General features: G+C 43.4%; 1 protein-coding gene across 1 annotated transcript; it reads right to left on the bottom strand.

Annotated features, from left to right (window-relative positions):
* Nucleotides 1-8,193: 8,193 nt before the first annotated feature.
* Nucleotides 8,194-27,445, bottom strand: LOC126989762 (uncharacterized). The gene is made up of 9 exons (XM_050848374.1): nucleotides 27,440-27,445; nucleotides 27,262-27,409; nucleotides 21,359-21,439; nucleotides 20,483-20,561; nucleotides 19,753-19,952; nucleotides 19,287-19,408; nucleotides 13,626-13,820; nucleotides 9,951-10,070; nucleotides 8,194-9,203 (listed from the first exon to the last, which is right to left on the bottom strand). Exons 1-7 carry the CDS (start codon nucleotides 27,443-27,445, stop codon nucleotides 13,695-13,697), a joined length of 762 nt encoding a protein of 253 aa, XP_050704331.1. The 3' UTR covers nucleotides 8,194-9,203; nucleotides 9,951-10,070; nucleotides 13,626-13,694.
* Between the last annotated feature and the right edge of the window lie 341 nt (nucleotides 27,446-27,786).

Genomic DNA, 27,786 nt, shown 5'->3' with positions numbered 1-27,786 from the left:
TAATAGCTGCCTCCCTCCAGCCACACACACACACACACACACACACACACACACACACACACACACACACACACACACACACACAGAGGCAGGAAATAACATAGAAGCTGCCAATGATTTTTTTGTTATTATTAATCAACATCTTTTAGTAAGGAAGAGCTTCACTTTCTCCAGTGCTCCTGTCACCTTTTTCCTCCCCTCAGAACACTTCAGAAATATGTCAGGGGCAAGAAATAGTTAGGAACCTGCCAGCATCAGAAATATGTCAGGGGCAAGAAATAGTTAGGAACCTGCCAGCATCAGAAATATGTCAGGGGCAAGAAATAGTTAGGAACCTGCCAGCATTTTTTAGTTGGTATAAATGACATCTATTGGTGAGGAAGAGCTGTGATTTTGCCACTCCTTCCCTTCTTTCCTCCTTCTCTCCTGTTCCTTCTTTCCTCCTTTCCCTCTGCCCCTTCTCCCCTCCCTCCTCCCAGACCCTCCAGGAATCATTCAACAAAGGCCAGAAATAGTTAGGAAGCTGGCCGCAGTGTTTTTAGTTGCTGTAAATGACATCTTATGGTGAGGCAGAGCTGTGCCTTTGCTGTTACTCATACTCCTTTTTCCTCCTCTCAGACCCTCCAGGAATTTAATGAAGGCAAAAAATAGCAAAGAGGCTGCCAGTATTTAGTTCATATTAAGTGACATCTTTAGTGAGGAAGAACTTTGATTGATTTCCTTTTTCCTCCCCTCAGATCCCTCCAGTAGGCTGAGAAGAAGCTCCAGAGCCTGGCCCCGGAGATGGAGGGGCAGCGGCGGGCCAGGAAGCCCTCCGGCTCTTTACCTTAGTCATGCTGCGTTATGAATCATGTTAATTAATATATCCTCTTCTTCTTTACCTTAGTCATGCTGCGTTATGAATCATGTTAATTAATATATCCTCTTCTTCTTTACCTTAGTCATGCTGCGTTATGAATCATGTTAATTAATATATCCTCTTCTTCTTTACCTTAGTCATGCTGCGTTATGAATCATGTTAATTAATATACCCTCTTCTTCTTTACCTTAGTCATGCTGCGTTATGAATCATGTTAATATCAGACATGGGGTAATCGTAATCAATTACAATCGATTACAGTTTTTCAAGTAATCTTAATCGATTACCCTCTTATTTTTTTAAGTAATCATAATCATAATCGAATACATTATAAAAGTACAACTGTAATCGTGATTACTTTTGTGATTACATTATCAAAGTTTAGTTAATGGTTTCTCATACAGCAAGTGTGTGCTCTAAATATCTGTAGTAATTCAACCAATTAAATATTCAGCATGGTACATGTGTGAAATTTGCAAGTTCACCTTTCAGTCCTTCCTGTGATCATGATTGTAACCACGATTAATACATCATGTAATCGTAATAGTACTTGATTACACCTAATTTTATTGTAATTGTAATCGTAATCGTGAAAATATGAAGTAATCATAATCGTAATCGATTACATAATATAAGTAGTCGCCCCATGTCTGGTTAATATACAGTAAAATCTTGCTAACTTCTCTTCTCTCCTCCTTCCCCTCCTCCCTTCCCCTCTCCCCTCCCTCCCCCAACACATTCCCTACACATTTCTCCTCCTCCCCAGCCTGAGCACCTCACCACAGAGCTGTCCAAGATGCCTCACGTCCAAGAAGTCCCAGGTTTACAAGTGGAAGGGCCTGCTCAAGGAACTCCGCTGCTCTCTCCTGGACGGAAGGAACCAGGAGATGGAGAGGAGGTGAGGGAATAATGTAGGCTCCAGTATTTTAGTTTTTCAGCTTATTCAGAGAGTTGGCAGTTTTGAGGTTTTGTGGTGTCAGGCATGCCTTCCCTTATCACTAATTCCTCCTCCTCCTCCTCCTGGCCCTTGTCACTTGCCTGTTACAGTGTGGAGAGGGAGGGAATACATGAGGGAGGCATTGAAAGGGAGAATTAAGATGTGATGAGGGAATGCCGTCAATTCCATTCTTTTCTTCATAATTGTAATTGTTTTCAGTGTTGTTTTAATGCATATGTAGTGCAGCGATTAGGCCTGACGGGCAAGCCTCCCATAACCCACTCAGCCAGCGGGGTACCTCTTTGGCTAACTGGTAAGGCAGTGGCTCCCCCGTCACGCTGGTCACAGGTTCAATCCCGGGCAGCCGACAAAACCCTCTCCTTGTCTTGATTAATGTCTCGTGTGTTTCAATACACGCAGAGGACGTGGGACCGGGTGTAGAAAAGAGAGAAAATCTCAGCCTTAAACATATAACAGGGAGGCAGGACGAGGCGGCAGAACTATAGTGCTAGAAGGCAGGGAACGTATCAGGCAGGGAAACACAGTTTTCTTATTTTTAGTATACGAATACTAATTCAACTTAACTTCTTCCATGGAATGAGATGAAGAAGAAGAAGAAAAAGAAGAGGAAGAAGACTTAGGAACAAAGGTAAAAAATAACACAATTTCTTTTTTATTCATTTTTTCTCCACTTATTCTCTTTCTTTTATTCCATCTTTTCATCATTATTTCTTCCTTCTCCTCCTCTTTCAAGTTTTATTTCTCTGCTCCTCCTCTTCTCCCTTCCTTCCCTCCTCTCTCCTCCTCCTGTCCACTCTACAGGTTCTTGGTGACTGTCATTGTTGTCAAAATACGTCTGTTAGTGTTATTAAAGCCCGTCCCTGGGCTGGGGCTAATCTGTTGAGCTGCCCTGGCCTCTACTGGAAGGTCTGGGCACACTAGAGGGCTTGGAAGGGGCTGTTTGGGGGCTGAAAACATGTCGCATTGGCCCAGTAAATGTGGAGTCTGTTTAGGGAATTACTGTGTGTGTGTGTGTGTGTGTGTGTGTGTATTTACCTAGTTTACCTAGTTGTATTTACCTAGTTGTAGTTTTACAGGGCCTGGGCATTATGCTCGTGTGGTCCCGTCTCCGTGTCTGCATTTATCCAACTTATCTTTAAAGCTTTGCACACTCCTCGCTGATACTATATCCTCGCTCAGACTGTTCCAAACCTCTACATTTCTTGCGGGAAGCTATACTTCTTTGTGTCTCTCAAGCATCTCCCCTTTCTCAATTTTTTACTGTGTCCTCTTGTATTTCTGCTTATGTTTCCTTCTGTTAGTAGCAGTTCTTCATTATCTACTTCATCTATTTTGTTTAATAATTTATAAATTTGGATTAGGTCTCCCCTTTCTCTTCTTTGTTCCAGTGTTGTTAAGTTCATTTCCTTTAATCTTTCCTCGTATATTAATCACTCCAACTCTGGGACCATTTTTGATGCCATCCTCTGTATTCTTTCTAGTTTCTTTATATGCTTCTTCTTATGGGGGGACCACACTACCTCTGCATATTCTAATTTTGGTCTAATCATGGTAGTGATTAGCCTTCTCATCATGTCCTTGTCCATGTAGCTAAATGCTACTCCAATATTTCTCACCAAGTTATATGTGTCTCTAAAGATCCGATTTATATGACTCTCTGGTTGATTATCATCCCTCATCACTACTCCCAGGTCTCTCTCTTCATGCACTTTTTTTAATGTTTCACCATTTCCCATTTTGTATATCCAGATTGGTCTTGTTTCACTTTTACCCATTTCCATAACATGACATTTTTTCACATTAAATTCCATCTCCCAATCCATACTCCATTTCCAAATTTTGTATAGGTCTTCTTGCAATATTTCACAATCTTCTTTGTTTCTTATATGTTTTTGTAATTTAGCGTCGTCAGCAAACAGGTTTATGTAGCTATTAACTCCTTCAGCCATGTCATTTACATATACCAGGAAGATTATCGGTGCTAATACTGAACCCTGTGGTACTCTGCTTTCTACATTTCTCCATTCTGATTTTATGTCCTTGACCACAGTTCTCATCTCCTTCCCATTAGGTAGCTTGCCATCCATTTTTTCATATTTCCTTTCAATCCTCCTTTATTTTCCAGTTTCCATAATAGTCTTGTATGTGGAACTTTGTCAAAGGCCTTTTTCAAATCTAGATAAATACAATCAACCCATCCATCCCTTTCCTGAGTTCTGTCTGTCACTCTTGAGTAAAAACTGAGTAAGTTTGTAACACATGATCGGCCCTTTTGAAATCCATATTGTTTGCTGGTAATTAACTTATGCTCTTCTAGAAATTTAGTCCACTGCTTCTTTATTATTTTCTCACATATTTTGCACAAAACACTTGTCAGGGATATGGGTCTGTAGTTTGAAGGTTCATCTTTCCTTCCACTTTTATATATGGGGACCACTTCAGCCCTTCTCCACTCATTGGGCACCGTACCTGTTGCTACTGAGCATCTAATGATGTCGTATATTGGAACAATTAATTCATCTCTACATTTTTTAAAATATACCCAGAAACTCCATCCGGTCCTACTGCTTTTCCCTCTTCTAGTTCTCCCAGTAATTTATGGATCTCTTCTTTGTTTACCATAATCTCTTCCATATGAACTTCTATTTTATTCTCTTGTGGCGCAATAAAGATTGTTTCTTTGGTAAAGACTTGCTGGAATTTTCTATTTAATAACTCTGCCATACCTTTAGGGTCATTGACTTCCACATTCCGTCTCTCAGTCTTTCTATTGTTTCTTTCGGTTTAGTCTTCCCATTTATAAATCTATAAAACAACTTGGGCTGTTCTTTGCATTTTTCCACAATATCCTTCTCATATCCCTTTTCTTCTTCTTTCCTTATTTTCACATATTCATTTCTCGCCATTCTGAAGTCTTCTTTGTTTCTTTGATTCTTCCTTCTTTTTAGTCTTTTCCATGCTTTGTCCCTTTTTTCTTTTGCGTTTGCACATTTGGCATTAAACCAGTCCTTCCTACCCTTAACTTTGGGTCTATATACGGGTACATATTTTTTGACACCAGTGTTATAGGCTTCCATAAAGATATCATACTTTTCTTGTACTTTATTTTTTCTCAGTAACTCATCCCATTCCACTTTCTTGTAAAACTTCCGAAGGTTTTCCATGTCTGTCTTAATATAGTTTAGCCTGTTTGATTTGTAGGATTCGTCCTCTTTAGTAACCTCCTCTTCTGTATCAATCTCTATGGTTACATGATCACTCTTGCCCAGTGGACATCCATACCTTAGTTCATCCTTGATGTATATTCCTTTTGTTAGTACTAGGTCCAGTCTTGCCGGTTCATCGTCACTTCTATATCTTGTATGTTCATTCACTCTTTGTATCATAAGATTCTCCATCATCAATCTTAGGAATCTATCTCCCCATGCGTTATCTCCACTATTACTCTCGAATGTCTCCCAGTCAATCTCTTTACAATTGAAGTCACCAACTAGCATAACTTTTTTGTCTTCCTTTAGCATTTTGCTTAAACTCCGTATAGTGTCATTGATCATAGTGTCGTGCTCTTCCTTACACCATGAGTTTGTTCTAGGTGGTACATATGCGGTTATAATTGTCAACCTTTCCTTGTTTTTGGTTTCCACATTTACTTTCGCAATTTCAGCTTTACCTTCACCGTATTCTACCACTTTCACTGTTAACTCCTTTTTTGTCATTATCATCACTCCACCTCCCCCTTTGCCCATTCTATCTTTCCTCCATATATCATAGTTTTTATTTATCTCTAATTAATAGCTTCGTTCAGTTTGGTTTCCGTTAAGCATACGATGTGTGTGTGTGTGTGTGTGTGTTAAGGCCTCAGGGGCGGCTGGGGGAGTGATTCGGCCAGTGTCCTTTTCTTTATTTCCTTTTCTTAATATTCTTGTTTTATTTCTGTTTTTTTTTCCTTAACTTTTTTATTTGTTACTTTCCTTGTTTTATTTCCCTAACCTGTTATTTTCCTCTTTACTTTTGTTTTTCTCTTTCCTTGATATTTCTTGTCATTATTTCATGTCTTTTTGCCGCTGGTTTTCCCCCTTTTCCTCCACTTCTCCATTTTATCTCCTCCTCCCTTTCACCTCCCTCCTAAGGTCGGAAGCATTTGCCCCGCACATCAGCTGTTCCCAAAGGCCAAAAAGGAGGGCAGGGAGGGTCATAAGAAGTGTTCTTTTAGGTTCACGGTGCAGAGGAAGATAGATTATGACCTCCTCCTCCTCCTCCTCCTCCATCTCTCCTCCTTTCTCATATCTTCTTCCCTTCCTTCATTCTTCTTCTCTTCCTTCCTCACCTTCCTTCCCTTCTTCTCTTCTCTTCTCCCCCTCCCTTTCCCTTGCCTCCTTCCTCTCCCTCCCTCCTCCTCTTCCTTCCTTTCCCTTCTCTCTATCCCTCTTCCTCCTTCTTGGGTCTAATGATAATAACAATGGTAATAATAATAGTAATATATATTTGTAATTTATTTTTATTGAGCATTCCTACATTATTTTATTATTACAGGAGGTACACACACACACACACACACACACACACACACACACACACACACACACACACACCAGGATAAATGGGAGAGAAATAGGGGAGAAAAGTGACAATTGTAACAAGAAATGGAGTGCTAGTGAGAGGGAATGAGGAGATAAATAAACTGTAATGAATGGGAACGTGGGAGGGAGAGAAGTGAATAGTGCAGGAATATAGATGAGTTTAGGGCGGCCAGATCCACAGGGAGGTGAGGTCAGGAAGAGAGCAGCGAAGGGCAGAGTTAGGAAGGGAAGAAGTGTGAGCACGGAGACCAAGAGGGGATCAAGAAACAGCTTTAGCCAAGTACTGTACATGACACGCAGCAGAGCAAGGGGATATACATGCAGTGGAAAGGTGTTATACAAGAGGTGTGTGTGGTGTGTCAGGACGAGGCAGAATGAAGTGTGTATGAGCGGTTTGGTGTGGGTGTGGCAGCGAAAGAAGTGGAGTGTGCTGCGCCCAGATGGTTTGGACACGTGATGAGAATGGGTTTGTGAAGAGAGTGTATGAGGGAGGGGCCGTCAGGGAAAGTGAGAAGAAGAAGAGGAGGAGGAGGAGGAGGAGGAGAAGACGACTGCATGGGTATATAAGTGAAGATTTAAGGAGATAGAAGAAGAGGAATTGAAGAGCGAGAGTGCCAGAGCAGGGACAGATGGAGGCACTTCTGAGACTGAGATACACACACACACACACACAAACACACACAGTGACTGACTAACTACTGAGGAAATGTAGTAGTAGTAGTAGTAGTAGTAGAAAGAGAGAAAGAATAAGGAGAAGGAAGAGAAAGAGACAGAAGGCTGTGCTCTCTCTCTCTCTCTCTCTCTCTCTCTCTCTCTCTCTCTCTCTCTCTCTCTCTCTCTCTCTCTCTCTCTCTCTCTCTCTCTCTCCACAGGATGACCCCCACAGACACATATATGGGTCCCCCCCCCTCTTTCTCTATTGAGCTAATTCTTTCTCATTATTTTTATTATTTCTCTTCCTATCAGAACCCCGACAAAAGATGAAGAAGAAGAAGATGAAAGAGAAGAAGAAGAAGAAGGAGGAAGTGAAGAAGAAGTTTGTCTTTCAATAATAATAATAAAATATATGTTGAAAGAAATCAGTTTAAATTTTGTCCATATAACACACACACACATATACACTCTCCTCTTCCTTTTCTTCTTCTTCTGCTTCTTCTTTCTGCAATACATTAAAACATATTACTATCCAAATCTAGAAGAGGAGGAGGAAGGAGAGGGAGGCATGGAGGGAAGGAGAGAGAGAGAACAGAGTGGACCAAGGGAGACAGAGTGAGGGAGGAGAGAGAAGTAAAGAGTGGAGAGAGAGAGAAGGAAAAGGTGGATAAAGAAGGAATGGAAGAGAGAGGAGGAGGGAGGAGAGAAGGAGGAGGAGGAGGAGGAGGAGGAAGGAAAGAGGAAAAGGTGGATAAAGAAGAGAATGGAAGAGAGAGGAGGTGGATAAAGAAGGGAATGGAAGAGAGAGGGAGGAGGGAGAAGGAGGGAGGAGGGAGGGAAGGAAAGAGGGAAAAGGTGGATAAAGAAGAGAATGGAAGAGAGAGTGGGAGGGAGAGGGAGAAGGAGAGGAGGGAGGGAAGGAGAGAAGGGAAAAGGTGGATAAAGAAGGGAATGGAAGAGAGAGTGGGAGGGAGAGGGAGAAGGAGGAGAGGAGGGAGGGAAGGAAAGAGAAGCGATTCTAACATTAGGAGAGATTTGGATGAGGTATAAATCCTGGAGGGGAGAGGAGAGGAGGAGGAGGAATGGGTGAAGAATGTAATGAAGGAAGAGAGAGAGGAGAGGAAAACTGAGGAAGAAAGGAAGAGAGAGGGAGGAAGAATGAGAGAGAGGAGGAGGAGGAGAAGGAAGAAGAGAGTATGAAAAAAAAACTAATATAAATCAAAATAAACCTTCTATTCCTCCTATTATCTCCTTCTACTAATCACCAAGGCTATTATACTGATGGTAGATGTAGACAACCTCTCCCTGACTCTGCTCCAGGGAGGCAAGGAGCAGTGTGAGGGCAGTAAAGAAAGTAACCTTGCCCAGGGTCAGGCACCACAAGGACTCAAACCACAAGAAAAGACTGCAAAACATAGAGAGGATAATGTGTTTTTCTTCTTACTGTCTGACAACAACAATATCTATAGCCACTGAGAACTGAAGAAATGTTTTGAGAGATCTAACTAATACATGTCCAATATATAGTTCTGGAAATGAGGCAGCTTTCTATATTATGTGCTGACAACACTACCAGGCACAGAACACACCAGCAGGACATGAGGGATAACTTTCACCAGTCCTGCCCCTTAACCCCTTGACTGTGGATTTCTTACAAGAAGACCTCACCAAGCTACAGCAATGGAACAAAAAGTGTCTGCTACAATTCACTGAAGAAAAATGTAAAGTCCTGCACCTTGGGAGGGGATATCCAGCACACCAATACCACATGGGAAACACTCCACTATCACCACAGAGGCAGAGAAAGACCTGGGACTGTATGTTACCGGGCTACCAGTGAAGGCCAAATCCGTGCCAATTGCAGTGGTCGGATTAAAGACCCCCACACTCACCTTGAAGCAGAGCGCCGGCCAGTAGCGGCTGTGGGTACGGATGATGTCATTGGTGGTCTGCACGGCACTCTTGTTGGGCACCAGCTGGGGCTCAAGGGGGGGCAGCGGGTCCCCCAGCAAGGCCTTGGCACACAGCGTCATGCAGTAGCTGATGGTGTTGAGGTTGAAGCCGCCCTCCAGTGCCAGAACCATGCGGCCCTCGGCCAGGCCAGACAGAAGGGCCATCATATGTCCAAAGCAATCGGGACTCACGCAGCAACCTGGGAGTGTGTGTGAGGCTGTTACTTTAGGTATGAGATGCATGAAGGGAGGAATAAGGGAGGAGGAAGAGAAAGGGAGTCCTTTAATATGGAAGGCAATGGTTAGGGTGTGTTACTTTAGGTATGAGATGCATGAAGGGAGGAATGGGGGTGAGGAAGAGGAAGGGAGTTATTCACTATGGAATGCAATGGTTAGGCTGTGTTACTATGGGTATGAGATGCATGAAGGAAGGAATGGGGGTGAGGAAGAGGAAAGGAGTTATTCACTATGGAATGCAATGGTTAGGGTGTGTTACTTTAGGTATGAGATGCATGAAGGAAGGAATGGGGGTGAGGAAGAGGAAGGGAGTTCTTCACTATGGAATGCAATGGTCTGAGATGACAATACACCAGGATACAATATAAGGAGACAACAAAATGCTTCATTGCATACACATGGCAGCCCCTGAAGATGAGTTATTAAGGCAGATAAAAATAAATAAATAAATAAATAAAAAAAGCAAAAAGAATAATACAGAAATTTTGGATAAGAAAGAACACTAAAGGAATAAAGAGAGGAAAACAAGAAACCCAAACAAAAAACGTGAGGAGTGCACCAGGGAGTGCTGTTATGAAGCCAAAACTCCCGACCATGAACTGAAAATATAATTATGGAGAGAGAACTGAACTGAACTGAACAGATAGTGACAGAAAAAGAGAAAGAGGCAGCAGCAGGTAGTCATACAGATAGTGACACCATCCACCAACCTCCTAGTGGGTCCCCGCACCAACATCAAGGCTGGCAGTGACCAGGACCAGCTGTGGGTTGAACTGGTAGGCCACGGGCAGCACCACCTGAGTGAGAGCCTCTGCGTCACCCATGCCACTCTGAAACAACACAAGAAAAACACTGTGGCTTTAGTAAACACGACTTCTTCCTCCTGAACTGTGGCTGGGAGGAAGGACACTGGACGATGAAATACTAGAGCTGAGGACCATAACTGATTCTTGCATTGGGAGCTTGGATAGCAGGGTGAACCTTCATGTGCTGGACAGGGCTGTGTGGATCTAGACATTGATCACTGGGAATCATAACAGGAAAAAAGTGTCAGGTAATTGTGACTGAATGAAGATGCAATACTTCAGCACCAGTGTAGGGAGAAAAATACTCAGAGGACTTAGCACTCGACGGTCAATTTTCTGATTTGTAGCTGGGAGGAAAGACACGGGGTGGTGAAAGAGATGAATCAAGGGTCTCTCTCTCTCTCTCTCTCTCTCTGCCAGCCTAGTTTCCTTTTTATCATTCCTTCTTTCCTTAAATTTCCTTGGACTCTTCCCTTCTTTCTCCATTTAATTCTTCCTCTTTCTCCTCCTCCTTCCTACCATCTTTCCAGGCCTCCTTTTCCTTCCTTCCTTCCTTTCCAAGTGAGGGCTGGAGCACTATTTCAAGTTGGTTAGCATGTGTTTGAATAGGTATTTAGAACAATCAAAATACCTCTCCTTCTGAAACTGATCTCTCTTTTGGCCACTTAGGCAATTATGGATAAGTAAAATATTGTGCCAAAATTGTTCCTGGTCCATGTAATGTGTCTATGTATTTTTTGGGGGAGAAAGGATGGACTCTATCTATTTACCTCCCTTTAATACAACCTTGGTGATGCTGTTGTTATGTCCATTTATTCTGTTTGTCTCACAGTAAGAAAACTGCATTGCATTTCTTTCCTCTCTCTCTTCCTTCTCTCCTTTTCCTGAATGGTTCCTGTCTCTTGAGGGAAACAACCTCTCTCGAAATAGCTGTTCATTTATTTGGGAAAAAACAAACTCTGGGCACCTGGCTCATAGTTGTCATCATCTGATTAACCTTAAAAGATGCAGCATTGAAAGACTCCATCTAACGTCTTCACTACCAGGTCAATGAACACAGTACAGATAAACTTATCAATTCATGAAAGGTAATGCAGCAAATGTCAGGAGATAACTGGGAGTACCTACCTATCACACTATCTATCTATCTCTCTATCTATCTATCTATCTAGGCATAGTATTTGGACATGAAGAGCTCTCAGGTCAAAGGCAGGTCCGGTGAGGGTCAGAGAGTAGGACATGCAGCAAGCGACCAGTGAGCAGCATTCTCAAGCTGCAGCAATGTCTGTGTAAAAGTAATTCCAAAAAAGGGTCAAGGGAAACTTGGTCCCATGAAGGTGCAGCACACTTGTTAACCCCTTGGCTGCAGATTTCCAGCCAGAAGACAGACCTCACCAAGCTACAGGAGTGGAACGAAAATGTCTGCTACAATGCAATGAAGAAAAATGTAAAGTCCTGCACCCTGGGAGGGGATATCCAGCACACCAATACCACATGGGAAACACTCCACTATCCACCACTGAGGCAGAGAAAGTCCTGGGAGTGTATGTTACCAGGCTACCAGTGAAGGGATATCCAGCACACTAATACCACATGGGAAACACTCCACTATCCACCACAGAGGCAGAGAAAGTCCTGGGAGTGTATGTTACCAGGCTACCAGTGAAGGGATATCCAGCACACTAATACCACATGGGAAACACTCCACTATCCACCACAGAGGCAGAGAAAGTCCTGGGAGTGTATGTTACCAGGCTACCAGTGAAGGGATATCCAGCACACTAATACCACATGGGAAACACTCCACTATCCACCACAGAGGCAGAGAAAGTCCTGGGAGTGTATGTTACCAGGCTACCAGTGAAGGGATATCCAGCACACTAATACCACATGGGAAACACTCCACTATCCACCACAGAGGCAGAGAAAGTCCTGGGAGTGTATGTTACCAGGCTACCAGTGAAGGGATATCCAGCACACTAATACCACATGGGAAACACTCTACTATCCACCACAGAGGCAGAGAAAGTCCTGGGAGTGTATGTTACCAGGCTACCAGTGAAGGCCAAATCCATGCCAGTCACAGCAGACGGGCTAATATGTGAAATGTTCAACAAATAAATAGGAATCAAATATGAGGACACAGAGTCAAAGGAATCCAGTCATATGTAAAAAGACCCATTTTACTTATGAATATTTAGTAGACTGAACATTCTAACACAGGGAAAACAAGAAAATTTTGACCTCTCCCTCCCTACTGGAAAGATTCTACGAGCAAACCATTTTGTGACCATTACTCAACATCTGGAAGGGTAAAGTGTGACCAAGTGCAAAAAATATCGAACATGCACAAGAAAAGGAAACTAGAACATAGTTATCTACGTGAAAGATAGAAAAAGTCTTCCTCTACTACACACCTAAGTCGGAACTGTCAAACGCCTCCACCCTTCACATCAACTATTTCCAGAGGCCAAAAACGAGACCAGTCGGGTTCTGCTGCATGTTTTTTTAGGTTCACAGTACAGAGGAAGGGTCAAACCACCACCAGGGCCATAAAACTACTCCTGGAAATGCCCACAACTATCATGAACGCCTTGTCAAACAGGTGACTTTGGGTGCGGAAATGTTTAAGAATGTGACCCCTGCACTGGTAGAGGGTGACCAGGGGTAAAATAAACACACTGATCATGCACAAGAGGAAAGAAACAAGAACATTTTCATTATCTACTTCAAAGGTAAAATAACAAAGTGTCTGCATCTACTGCACACTTACACTGGCCCTGTATTCTCAAACCTTTGGGCACCCAAGTACACATATTTAACAGGGCTTCCAAAGGCATTGTGGGCATTACTAGGGGCAGTGTACTGTACCTGGTGGTAGTGTGGCCCTTCTTCTGTACCATGAATGTGAAAAAACCCTCATGAAAACCCAATTAACCCCCTGACTAAGGATTTCCTACCAGAAGACCTCACCAAGCTACAGGATTGGAACAAAAGGTGGCTGCTACAATTCAATGAAGAAAAATGTAAAGTCCTGCACCTTGGGAGGGAGTATCCAGCACATCAGTACCACATGGGAAACCAGGCTACCAGTGAAGGCCAAATCCGTGCCAATCGCAGCGGACGGGCTAGTCTTTTTCAGCCTTTGGGAATAGTTGACGTGGTGGGAGGTGGAAGCGTTGAGAATACCGACACTGGTGGAGACTAAAAGCTGACCGAGTGTGCTGAAAAAATCTAGCGTTGACACAGGCACACACACTAAAAAAGGTCCTGCTCACCAACATCCTTTCCCCTGAGAAGAGGAGACAGAATGACCCGCTTTGGCGAGACTCATGCATTTGGGAGTCAGTAAGTTATGTCTTCACGCATGCGGCAAAAAGTCAATTCCTGCTATACTTTTATTGGTGCAGAGAAGAGCAATGAAAAAAAAATGTCCTCAGAACACTTTTTTGATTTATGTGATGTTTCATTGATTTAGGTATTTATTGACTGATTTTATTTTTTATTTTTTTTATTTGTGTGTGTGTGTGTGTGTGTGTGTGTGTGTGTGTGTCTCATCAGCAGAGATATGGCCCTCACCTTGTTGCAGGTAATGTTAATGTTGTAGCCTTGGCCAGGTCCCGTCCCCACTCGTCGTAGTTTGGGTCCTCAGAGGATGGGAAGAAGAGGCCGTGGTCGTGGTGGTGGAGGGACACGTACAGCACCCTCGGCTCGGCCACAAACACGTGCTGGATGCCGCTGCCGTGGTGCACATCCCAGACCACCACCAGCACCCTGCAGGCCACAGAGATGGGTGTTGAGAGTACAGTAGAATGCACACACACACACACACACACACACATTTAGGCGAGATGTGAAAAAAGTTTAGCTTCCCAAACAGAAGCATTGAGCTATGGAATAGACTGGAGGAGGAGGTGGTTTGTGCAAGAAACATTCATGATTTTAAGGAAAAGTTGGATAAGAGAGGATATGGAGACGGGACAGCACAAGCGTAGCTCTTTTCCCGTACGTCACAACTAGGTATATACAACTAGGTAAATACACACAGACGGGACCACACAAGCGTAAAGCCCAGGTCCTGTAAGACTACAACTAGGTAAATACACACACACAATCACACCACACACCCACATGCACACACTCACACACACACATAACAATAAATCAAGGTGGACGGAAGAAACTAGTGTTTGCAATATATATAAGCGACATGACAGAAGGGGTGACAAGCTATATGAATATGTTTGCTGATGATGCTAAACTAATGAGGAGGGTGGCTAATGAAGAAGACTGTGTAGCCCTGAGCCAAGATCTCAACAGAATAAACAAATGGTCACGAAAATGTGAAATGACATTCAGTACAGAGAAGTGTTGTGTGATGGAGTTTGGTAAGAGCAGTAGACGAATATCGGGGAACTACTCTCTCAGTAATGAAAGAATCATGAAAAAAACAGAGGAAAAAGATCTGGGAGTGACAATAACAAACAGGTTATCCTTTGGAAAGCATATAAATCGGATAACTGGGGAAACATACAATCTTCTTAGAAACATAGAAGTAGCATTTACATATTTAGAGGAAGAAATGGTGAAGAAACTAATAACATCAATGATACGTCCAAGACTGGAATATGCAGCGTTAGTGTGGTCACCTAGATTGAAGAAAAAAATTATAAAGTTGGAAAGAATACAAAGAGCAGCGAGTAAATTACCGGAAACTCTGAGAAAACACACTTATGAAGAAAGACTGGAGAAATTGGGACTAACAACACTGGAGAGCAGAAGAGAGAGAGGGGACCTAATAGCATTGTACAGGATACAAGAGGAATTGGACAGGGAAGACCTAGTGGTACGTGACAGAAGTGTGACAAGAGGCAATGGTAAGAAATTGAAGAGCGACTGTAGGAGAGACATCAAGAAATACAGTTTTCCATACATAGTGGGTGGGTTAAGACACTTTTGACTTCAAGTCATGATGCAAAGGTTTCCTTGTGCATGGAAGTTCCTTAGGGTAATAGAAAAAAAAATATCCAAAGACACAAGTGAGATCTTATTTTGTATATGAAATATAAGCCTTTTAAAAATGGCCGCCGAAAAGACACTAGATCCCATATCTTTGCTTCTATTATAGCTATAATGACAAAAATGGTGTCAAAGTGTACATTTTTGGGGTCAAGGAATCCATTAAAAAGAGTTTCAGAGCATAAAAAATAATAGTTGTCTCCCTACCATGACAGTCATAGGCATAATGCTGTATGAAACATCAGTAAAATTTTAAGTATTATCGGTCCAATTATTCATATATATTCTCGTGAGCCTTTATGTTTCTTCTCATTTTCATAAAAGTGTGTTATGTATCATTTTGTCCATCTCATGTTCGGTATCTTTTGTTTCAGATTAGTACTTAAGACTTTCCTTTCACCATGAGCAAGTCCAAAAGCACAACTGGCATCACGGGCACTCGTGACTGGAGTTTATGCTTTATATGTCAGTTAGAGAAAAGCAATGAAAAGACTTTAAACCCCTCATCATCTATAAAGCTGAGAAATAATCCTGAAAAACTATATGCATGTTATAAAGAAGTTACAGATAACATTCAGGAGCTGAAGGAATTAGGTGAATTGCCTGATTTCATTGTAGTGCATGACTATAGTGGTGGCGGTGTTAGTGGTAGTAGCATGGGTGATGGTGGTGGTGGTGCTCAGAATGTAGTACAGTTGATGATGTCTAATTCTGTAGTATGGCACAAAAGTTGCAGGAATGCCACTGACAATCAAAAAGTTGAGAGAGCAAGAAAAAAGCACGAAGAGTCCATTAGCCCAGTAAAAACACGACGCCTCAGCAGTGGTGCCAAGTCAACCACACAAGCTTCATCCATGCCTTCAACATCATTCTGTGCACCAGTCAACACATCATTTATCTTCTGTGGTGAAGTGGGCAACAAAAAGGAACTTAGGAGAGCTGCCACCCTTGGGTTAGATAGAAAAGTAAAAGAATGTGCTCAAGTGGTTGGTGACAGGAGTCTCTTGGCTAAACTAGCTGCTGGTGACATGGTTGCCATTGATGCTGTTTATCATCGTGCATGCCTTACAAGGCTCTATAGAAAAGCAGAAACTGTTGGATGTGACACAAATGAAAATAATGAAACTCAGGTCATCAGAGCATATGTTCTTAATGAGTTACTTGACTTCATCGAAAACTATCGTGGCTCAGGAGAAACACTGGCAATGGCTGACTTGACAGCCCTATATGACAAGCGCACTGTTGGTCTTGGATTTCCATCCATCAAGTGCAATACAACACGTCTTCGGGAGGATATTGAACGTCTGATTCCAGACATCAAATCTACTGATCTACTGATGTCTCCATCATCCTCAGAGCAGCCAAAATCCTCCGGCAAGAGTTTCTCCCTATGAAGCAGGCTTTTACAGGCTCATTTTCAACCTCCAGTGAAGCTGATTCAATCCCTCCTATGCTGAGATCGTTCCTACACATGCTTCTTGATGGATCAGGTATTGATCAGCCACCCCCTGGACCTGAGAAATCCCAGGTTGCAGCATCCATTGGGCAGCAGATAATATTCAACTCTGTGAGATGCAGATCCAAGAAGCCTGGCAGTGTGCCACGCCACATAAAAGATAGGGAAACACCAGCTTCACTATATCTGGCGATGAAACTCCACCTGCAAACTGGCAGTGCATCTCTTGTGCAAACTATGCATCAACGAGGACTGTGTGTGTCATATGATCGGCTGAAAACATTTAGCACAGATAGCAAATTCAGTGATCAATCACTGGGAGCAGATTGGTGTCGTGGTCCCACCTCAGGCAGTCAAGGGGTTTACCACTGGTGGTTTTGATAACGTTGACCATAACCCGTCATCGACAACTGCAACATCAGCCCTCCATGGAACCTGCATCAGCATTCAGCAGCATTTCTCTTCAGACTATCAACAATCTAAAAATCTCATTGACATTCTGGATCAAGTTCAAATGGGGAAGAAGCATGTGAAATCTCTGCCATCTCACTACACAACCATGGATCTGGATGTTTCACTGCCTAATAATGAGACATTGTATGTTCCTTCCCTGAATACCAACAGTCATCCCTATCCAGCCTCCCGTCCACTCACCAACATAATTGAAGAAGGATTTAAGTGGCTGGAGAGAGTCAGAAACCTTCTAGGGAAAGAGAACCTTGAAGCTGGAGAATGGATCTCATGGGCTGCATATCATGCTAGCAACACAGAGCCTGTTTCATCCCCCCCTGCCGAGTCTTACATGTTGCCATTGTTCACGGAGTCCCCTACAAGCCCCACTATGGCTTGGCATGCAATGAAAGTCCTCTGTGAAGCAATCAACTACCTAAATCCAGGTCAGACACCAGTCATAGTAGCTGATCAACCACTCTTTACGCTGGCCAAAAACTTCAGTGGAAGTTTCCCAGACCGAACTCGGTGAGGATATCCTTCCTGGTAACCTTGGGTCCAATGCATACAGAAAAGATGCTGTGGAGTGTGTCTGGTGACTGGCTAAATGGCAGTGGGTGGACCACAGCTCTTACCAATAACGGCATCTCAACTAGCAGCAAAGCTCAGTCTTTTATTGGTGTTCATCACATCTGCAGAACCAGGTACATCCATCAGGTGTCTGTGGCTGCTCTCTATATCCTTATGAAGAAGGCTTACGATCAGTTTATTGACACTGGTCAAAGATCCAGTTCCAGTATCACCACTGCAGTGGGGATGGCAGCAGGACTCCGCAGATGCAGCACCAACCCCTGTTTACACAACAACTCCAACTATTTCACAGAATTTGCCAGAGATGGTCATTTGCCAGTGCAAAACAGACTGTAGGGCACCGTGCAAATGCTGCATGCAGAGGCAGCCTTGCATGTCTCTCTGCGGATGTAAAGCTTCGTGTTCTCGCAGTGGTGCAGATATCTGAATACAAATCTGCAGTGTGATGTTTAGACACTAAGCATTGAGGGAAAATATCTCCCCTAGGTTTTTCAAGATCACTTCACTTGCACCCATAAAACAATAAACATTTTGTAACAATTTGTCTATCAATTGCCTGTGTTTGTAGTGTATCCAAAGGTAACCATAATATAACCGTAGGCAGCTGCATCAAAGTTTCAAAACCTTAAGATCCAGGTGAATAGGATATGAGAGCTTATTCACAATGCATTTGAAGGAAAATGTCAAATCAACCTGACGGAAAAAACGTCCAAATTATAAATATAAATTTTAGCCATATTTTTCCATGTTTTACCTTCATAGTTATTGCACAGAGAAAAAGTTTGCTTTTTTTACCTTAAAAACTTTTTTAATGGATTCCTTGACTCCAAAAATGTACACTTTGACACCATTTTTGTCATTATAGCCATACAAGAAGCAAAGATATGGGATCTAGTGTCTTTTCGGCGGCCATTTTTAAAAGGCTTATATTTCATATACAAAATGAGATCTCACTTGTGTCTTTGGATAATTTTTTTTCTATTACCCTAAGGAACTTCCATGCACAAGGAAACCTTTGCATCATGACTTGAAGTCAAGAGCCTTATTTTGGGGCTTAACCCATCAACTAACAGAAGCATAACAACATGGAGCGGACTTGACGAGGAGACTGTGTGTGCAAAAACGATTCATGACTTCAAAGCCAAACTGGATAATAAGCATTATGGAAACGGGACAGCACGGGCCTAGTACAGCTCTTTTCCTGTATTTCACAACTAGGTAAATACAACTAGGTAAATACACACACACACACACACACACACACACACACACACACACACACATATACACACACTCACACCAACACACAAACACATTCACACACACACACACACACACACACACACACACACAGGACAATAAAGAAAGGGAGAGAGAAGGAGGAAAATGATAAAAGGAGATGAGAGATTTCTGATAAAAGAAGGAGATGGGATAAAGGAAAGAAGGACTATAAATAGATGATTCCAGATAGATAAAGGAAGGAGATGGGAGAGAGGGAATGAAGAATAGAGAGATAGATAAGACCAAAGAGATTACAGATAAAAGAGGGAAGGAGAGATGGAAGAGAAGGAGGAATAAGAGAGACAGGTGATGCAAAACAGATTCAGGATAAAGGAAGGAGAGGAAGAGAAATAGGTGATGTGAAGGAAATATTTGACAAAGGAATGATAATGATGATAATAAAAGGCGGAGTTAATGTGGTGCCAGGGCCAAGCAGCGCCCACCTTGGCATCCCAGCCTGTTGGCGGCGACGACCACGTTGTTGTAGAAGCAGAAGCCATGGGGGCGGTCCAGCTCGGCGTGGTGGCCGGGGGACGGATGATGCCCACGCCGGCCCTGGCTCGGCCTGCAAACACCTCAAGGAAAGAGAGTGTATCATTCCTACATTGTTTTCCTCCTCTTTCATTACTGTCAATTCCAAATGCATTCTTGAGGGTAGTGTATTATGACTAGAAAAAGAGTACATATAAGTGTGTGTATAGAAAGTATAGAATGCAGAATGAGAAAAAGATTACAGGCTTTTACTATAATTTTTTTCCTTCTCCTTCTCCTCCTCCTCCAATCTAAAGACCCAACCATGAGCAGAGAGGAGTGACTCAATGCCATTCCTTTTCATCTCCTGCCTCACACACCTCCTCCTCCTCCTCCTCCTTTCTCTATCATCGTGAACACAACATTACTCTCTCTTACATGCATTTATGGTACTTCTTTCTCCCCCTCGTACCCGCAGCAGTGAGCCGGCCGAGAGCAGGGCAAAGGCGTAGGTGGCGGGGTGGAGGTAGACAGACTTGTAGTTCTCCTGAAGGGTCTGCAGCTCCTCCTCCCCCTGAACATGAAGGCCACGTTCCTGGCTGTGTGGGAGCTCCACCTCCTCACGCTGGGCCTGGAGGCTGTGCAAGGATGGAGAGAGGGAGGCAGAAAAGGGCTACATTAGGATTAGACTCTTTCTTTATTAATATCTCTTTGGCATCATCTATAAATCTCTATTTCTCATTTACTCTCTCCCATATCTCCTTCCTTTATCCAGAATCTGTTTTATATATATATATATATATATATATATATATATATATATATATATATATATATATAGATATATATATATATAGATATATATATAGATCCTTCCTCAATTCTAATTCCAACAATGATAACAACTTCTTTGCCTCAACTCAACCCAACTGATCCTACTGGCTGACACTGCATCAAGTTTATAAAGCAGGTCCAAGGAATATCGAGAGCTGCATACCCTCTATGCTTTACTATGGGTGGCTATACAGGTGTTAGCCAGTGCAGGTGTGAAGGGAGACTCGTACTAAGCAAGGCGAACAAGGAGAAGTAAACAACTGAACAGTGAATGACGGAACAGTGACATAAACATGAACACACACATCATACAGACAGTGCCTCCACCACCCACCTGCAGCCGCTGGCCTCGCCCCAGCACCCCGGCACGCCCCAGCATCTCCCACACCCGCTGGATGCGCTCTGGATGTTCCCTGTGTGGGGGGGGGAGAGGGTGAATTAGTGTGTACCTCTGTGTGTTGTGGTGTGAGGGAAACTTGTCTGGTAAAAAAGGTTGCTCTAGTACGAGGGTAGAAAGCTGCCTCAAGGGGTTATGTGTGGTCAAAGTTATGGTGGTTAAGTGTTGGTTAGATAAGTGAGGAAAGCTTTGTCTTCTAGCTCTGGTAAAGAGTATTAAAGCTGCCTGAATGGGTGACATATGTAACAAGGAATTGGGTGAAAATAAATAAATGGTATGCAGAAAGTTGGAAAGCTTGGTTTAGTCGGCACAATATCTGTGGTCATATGCCAGAGAGAGACAGAAGGGAAGGAATTATAGGAGAAGGGAACAGATCCCAGGAGACGGGACACAACCCCCGATTAATACCTGGTACCCATTCACTGCTGGCTGGACAGGGGCGTGGGGTATCGGAAAAGCCTCCCAAATTTTTCCACTCCACCCAGGAATTGAACCCGGGCTCTCTCGGTTGTGAGCCGAGTGTGCTAACCACTGCACCACGAAGTCCTCTATAAATGGTATGTGTGAGGGAAACTCTGTGTCTTCTTGAGGTAAAAGCTCTGGTAAAAAGATGCCATGTGCTGCCTCAGTGGGTTTGGTGTGGACAAGAAATTCGGTCCAAGTAGATATATATATGTGAGGGAAACTTGGTCTTCTTGAGGTAAAAACTCTGGCAGGTACCAAGAGCTGCCTCGGGTACATCAGAGTACTTAGACTATCTTCATTATGTTTTGTCTGTGAATGAAAAAACACCTTAGTGTGTAGTGCACTTACCCTTCCGTAAGGCTGCGTGTTGCTCCACCTGCTCGTCACACACCAGACACAGCCTCGGAGACTCACTCAGCACCACGGCCTCTGAAGACAAGGCACAGAGCTCCTCAGTGACTCCTGTTTGCTGTGACTGAGCTTCCTATGAAAGGTGTACACCCCTCCCTCTTCCTTCTCCTCCTCCTCCTCAGCCATTATTATTGGTCCACTGCAGTACAAAGGCATTTCCTAATGTTCCCAACCTCTCTCACATCTCCTTCACTCCCTCCCTTCCCTTAACTCTCCTTTCCCCTCCTTCCTTTCCCTTTCTTTACCTCCCTCTCCCTTCCTCCCTGCTTCCTTTTCTTTCCCTCAACCCCCCTCCCTCTTCCTCTTTGCCTTGCGTAAGCAACATAAGGAGCGTAAGCAACAGAAGCCCCGAAATCTTCCTCAAACTATATTTAGCATTAGTTAGACCTCATCTTGAGTATGCGGTTCAGTTCTGGTCACCCTACTATAGAATGGATATCAAAATGTTAGAATCGGTGCAGAGGAGGATGACTAAGATGATTCAGGGGTTGAGAAACTTGCCATACGAGGAAAGACTCAAACAGTTAAACTTGCATTCTCTAGAAAGGCGAAGGGTGCGTGGAGACATGATCGAGGTTTATAAATGGATGAAGGGCTTTAATAAGGGAGACATTCATAAGGTTTTGTTGGTAAGAGAACCGGGTAGGACACGAAGTAATGGGTTTAAACTGGATAAATTCAGATTCAACAGGGACATAGGCAAAAATTGGTTTACTAACAGGGTGGTGGATGAGTGGAATAGGCTTAGCAGTCATGTGGTGAGTGCCAATACAATTGTCACATTAAAAAATAGACCAGATAAATTCATGGACAGCGATATTAGGTGGGGTTAGATACACGGGAGCTTAGGGTCAAAGGAGCTGCCTCGTACAGGCCTACCGGCCTCTTGTTGACTCCTGCGTTCTTATGTTCTTATGTTCCCTCCCTCTCTTCCATTGTTTCCTTTCTCCTCTTCCTTCCCTCTCCCTCTCCCTCTTTCTCCTCCTCCTCCTTATCCTCTTCTTCCTCCAATTTGAATACAGCATTATTTTCTATTACAGGCTTTTACTATAATTTTCTCTCCTCCTTTTCCTTCCTCCTCCTCCTCCAATCTAAAGACCCAACCATGAGCAGAGACTAGAGGAGTGACTCAATGCCATTCCTTTTCATCTCCTGTCTCACACACCTCCTCCTCCTCCTCCTCCTCCTCCTTCTTTCTCTACCAACGTGAACACAACATTACTCTCTCCTACATGCACTTATGGTACTTCTTTCTCCCCCTCGTACCTGCAGCAGTGAGCCGGCCGAGAGCAGGGCACAGACGTTGGTGGCGGGGTGGAGGTAGACAGACTTGTAGTTCTCCTGAAGGGTCTGCAGCTCCTCCTCCCGCTGGGCCTGGAGGCTGAACATGAAGGCCACGTGTTCCTGGCTGTGCATGAGCTCCACCTCCTCACGCTGGGCCACCGAGGCTGTGCAAGGATGGATAGAGGGAGGGAGAAAAGGGTTAGATTAGGATTAGACTCTTTCTTTATCAATATCTCTTTGACATCATCTATAAATCTCTATTTCTCATTTACTCTCTCCCATCTCTCCTTCCTTTATCCAGAATCTCAATCTCAGAAACAAGATAGATTTACTAAGGGGTGAAGCTTGTTCAGAAAATTTTGACATAATAGCGATCACTGAGACATGGATAGACACTGCTAATAGAAATTTTAGATCAGAATTTGAAATAACGGGTTATCAGATGTTTCACAAAGACAGAAGGGGCAGAAAGGGAGGTGGAGTTGCGCTATATGTTAAAGACTCACTTAAATGTTTAGTTAACAACTCAGTCAAAACTAACATGGATTCAGAATCAGTTTGGGTGGACGTTTACAAAGGGAAAGAAAAACTAACTCTAGGAGTTATATACAGGCCACACAACCTTAACAGGCAGGACACGAGTATATTACTACAGGAGATTGGCAGGGCGAGTATGAGTAGAAATGTCTGCGTAATGGGGGACTTTAATTATAGGAATATAGACTGGGAAGATCTAGTGGGTGACCTGGAAGCCGAGGACTTTCTTGAAGTTATACAAGATAATTTCCTTAAGCAGGTAGTTACTGAGCCTACCAGAGGAGATAACATATTAGACTTAGTCCTAACCAATAATGGGAACTTGCTACGTGAGTTGGAGGTGGGCGGAGAGTTAGGAAATAGTGATCACAGAACGGTTCGTTTTAGCTTAGACTGGGCGGTAACCGCGAACCAAACCCAGTGTTAGTGCCAGATTTGAAGTGCAAACTACGAGGGGCTTCGAAGACATCTTGAAGGGGTAAACTGGGATAATTTAGGGATTCATGAGGGCCAGAACTGCGGATTGGAGAGCCAGGAGAACCAGGTAGAAATGTCTTACAATAATTTAGTTAGAGTAATAGTAGAGGGGCAAGAACAGCATATACCACAGCGAACACTTAGAAAAGAAAACAATGATCCTCAGTGGATGACTCGTGGACTAAAACACGAGATGGGGTTCAACAAGGGAATTTATCAGAAAATAAAGAATGGGGAAACACATCTCAGGGGCCGGTACGTCGAACTATCTAGATTAGTTAAGAAAAACACCAGGATAGCAAAAAAGAACTATGAGATCAAAGTAGCAAATGAGGTGAAAAGTAATCCTAAGGGCTTCTTTCAGATGTATAGAACAAAAACACAGGAGAAAATTGGACCGCTGAAAACAAACACAGAGGAGCTAGTAGAAAATTACGAAAATATGAGCACATTGTTGAACGACTACTTCCTTTCAGTATTCACACAGGAGGATCGAATGACTATACCGGAAAGAGTTCAGGAGTACGAGGGCGGGGATGGCGATAAATTGAGGGATATAATCATTACCAGGCAAGTAGTTCAGGATGAGATAGATAAGCTTAAGAAGAACAAGTCGCCAGGTCCGGACGGGATATTTCCGAGGGTATTAAAGGAGTTAGGTGATATAATCAGTGACCCACTAACCGACATCTTTAAGATGTCGGTAAATACTGGCTATGTGCCGAGCCTATGGAAAGTAGCTAATGTGACGCCGATTTTTAAAAAGGGGGACAGGTCAGTTGCTTCAAACTATCGCCCAATTAGCTTAACATCGGTTATAGGGAAGATGCTGGAGTCCATAATAGCCAGGAACATTCGGGAGCATTTAGAGAAACATAGCTTAATTCACGACTCGCAGCATGGGTTCACAAAAGGTAGGTCATGCCTCACCAATCTCTTGTCCTTCTACAATAAAGTATTTGAGGCAGTTGACAGAGATGAAAATTATGATGTAATCTATCTTGATTTTAGTAAAGCGTTTGACAAAGTTCCTCACCAACGACTGTTGCTTAAATTACAGGCTCACGGAGTAGAGGGTAAAGTTTTGAACTGGGTCAAGGCGTGGCTTAGCAATAGGAAGCAAAGAGTGCAAATCAATGGTAAAAGATCTGACTGGGGGTGTGTTACGAGTGGGGTCCCACAAGGTTCGGTATTAGGTCCACTTTTGTTTATTATTTATATCAATGACTTAGACACAGGAATTAGTAGTGATGTTAGTAAATTTGCAGATGATACCAAGATCGGTAGAGTAATTGAGTCAGATCAGGACGCTAGTATTCTCCAAGGTGAACTCAACAGATTATATGACTGGGCGGATAAATGGCAGATGGAGTTCAATGTAGGGAAGTGCAGTATTCTGAGTGTAGGTAGGAACAACCCCTCACATAACTATTGCTTAAATGACACTCTCATAAGTAGGTCTGGGTGCGAGAGGGATTTAGGAGTCTTAGTGAGCTCTGATCTCCGTCCAAGGGCACAATGCATTCAAGCTAGAAATCGAGCTAATAGGGTACTGGGATTTATTTCAAGGAGCGTAAGCAACAGAAGCCCCGAAGTCTTCCTCAAACTATATTTAGCATTAGTTAGACCTCATCTTGACTATGCGGTTCAGTTCTGGTCACCCTACTATAGAATGGATATCAAAATGTTAGAATCGGTGCAGAGGAGGATGACTAAGATGATTCAGGGGTTGAGAAACTTGCCATACGAGGAAAGACTCAAACAGTTAAACTTGCATTCTCTAGAAAGGCGAAGGGTGCGTGGAGACATGATCGAGGTTTATAAATGGATGAAGGGCTTTAATAAGGAGACATTCATAAGGTTTTGTTGGTAAGAGAACCGGGTAGGACACGAAGTAACGGGTTTAAACTGGATAAATTCAGATTCAACAGGGACATAGGCAAAAATTGGTTTACTAACAGGGTGGTGGATGAGTGGAATAGGCTTAGCAGTCATGTGGTGAGTGCCAATACAATTGTCACATTCAAAAATAGACTAGATAAATTCATGGACAGCGATATTAGGTGGGGTTAGATACACGGAGCTTAGGGTCAAAGGCTGCCTCACAGGCCTACCGGCCTCTTGCAGACTCCTGCGTTCTTATGTTCTTATGATATATATATATATATATATATATATATATATATATATATATATATATATATATATATATATATATATATATATATATATATATATCTCTCTCTCTCTCTCTCTCTCTCTCTCTCTCTCTCAATTCTAATTCCAACAATGAGAACAACTTCTTTGCCTCAACTCAACCCAACTGATCCTACTGGCTGACACTGCATCAAGTTTATAAAGCAGGTCCAAGGAATAGAGAGAGCTGCATACCCTCTATGCTTTACTATGGGTGGCTATACAGGTGTTAGCCAGTGCAGGTGTGAAGGGAGACTCATACTAAGCAAGGCGAACAAGGAGAAGTAAACAACGGAACAGTGAACGGCGGAGCAGTGACATAAACATGAACAAACACATCATACAGACAGTGCCTCCACCACACCCACCTGCAGCCGCTGGCCTCACCCCAGCACCCCGGTACGCCCCAGCATCTCCCACACCCGCTGGATGCGCTCTGGCCGCTCTGGATGTTCCCTGTGTGGGGGGGGGGGGAGAGGGTGAATTAGTGTGTACCTCTGTGTGTTGTGGTGTGAGGGAAACTTGTCTGGTAAAAAAGGTTGCTCTAGTACGAGGGTAGAAAGCTGCCTCAAGGGGTTATGTGTGGTCAAAGTTATGGTGGTTAAGTGTTGGTTAGATAAGTGAGGAAAGCTTTGTCTTCTAGCTCTGGTAAAGAGTATTAAAGCTGCCTGAATGGGTGACATATGTAACAAGGAATTGGGTGAAAATAAATAAATGGTATGCAGAAAGTTGGAAAGTTTGGTTTAGTCGGCGCAACATCTGTGGTCATATGCTGGAGAGAGACAGAAGGGAAGGAATTATAGGAGAAGGGAACAGATCCCAGGAGACGGGACACAACCCCCGATTAATACCTGGTACCCATTCACTGCTGGCTGGACAGGGGCATAGGGTATCGGAAAAGCCGCCCAAATTTTTCCACTCCGCCCAGGAATCGAACCCGGGCTCTCTCGGTTGTGAGCCGAGTGTGCTAACCACTGCACCACAAAGTCCTCTATAAATGGTATGTGTGAGGGAAACTCTGAGTCTTTTTGAGGTAAAAGCTCTGGTAAAAAGATGCCATGTGCTGCCTCAGTGGGTTTGGTGTGGACAAGAAATTTGGTCCAAGTAGATATATATTTGAGGGAAACTTGGTCTTCTTGAGGTAAAAACTCTGGCAGGTACCAAGAGCTGCCTCGGGTACATCAGAGTACTTAGACTATCTTTATTATGTTCTGTCTGTGAATGGAAAAAACACCTAAGTGTGTAGTGCACTTACCCTTAAGTAAGGCTGTGTGTTGCTCCACCTGCTCGTCACACACCAGACACAGCCTCAGAGACTCACTCAGCTTCCCTTCCTCCCTACATACCTTCCCTCCTCAGCTGCAGCAGTTTCTCACCAATCCTCTCCCTGAGCTGCTGGTCTGTGGTGTCAGGAGCTGCATGGTGTCTCTGGTCTGGAGGCGTAAGGGCCGGACACCCACCAGGCCTTGGAAGGAGAGGCTCGGGGTGAAGGTGCTGGGGTCAGCCTCGCCCCGCACCTCCTGCTGGCATAAGGACCCCTGGTACTGGAAGCAGCGCCAGTGTGCCCGCTGGACGTACTCCAGGCTCAGCAGTGTCTCCTGAAGGTTGGGGAGGACAGGGAAGGGAGAAGAAGGTCAATGTTGAGAAAAAGAGCAGGTTAACTATAGGAAAGACATTGTTTCTGAGATCCAAGAAAGGGCATCAAGGAAAAATAAAACAATGCTATGGGCCCAAACAGCTTCCTCTTAATGAGCAGACATGGATAGGGAAATTAAACTAGACAGTGACAGTAAAGTAAGGAGAATAATAATAATAAAAAAGAGGGACAAAAACAATATTAAAACAAAACAGTTCAATAAATCCTGCATCAG

This window comes from Eriocheir sinensis, unplaced genomic scaffold (assembly GCF_024679095.1).
Source record: "Eriocheir sinensis breed Jianghai 21 unplaced genomic scaffold, ASM2467909v1 Scaffold1290, whole genome shotgun sequence".
In the NCBI taxonomy this organism is placed as follows: Eukaryota; Metazoa; Arthropoda; class Malacostraca; order Decapoda; family Varunidae; genus Eriocheir; species Eriocheir sinensis.
This window is presented reverse-complemented; position numbering and strand designations above follow the sequence as displayed.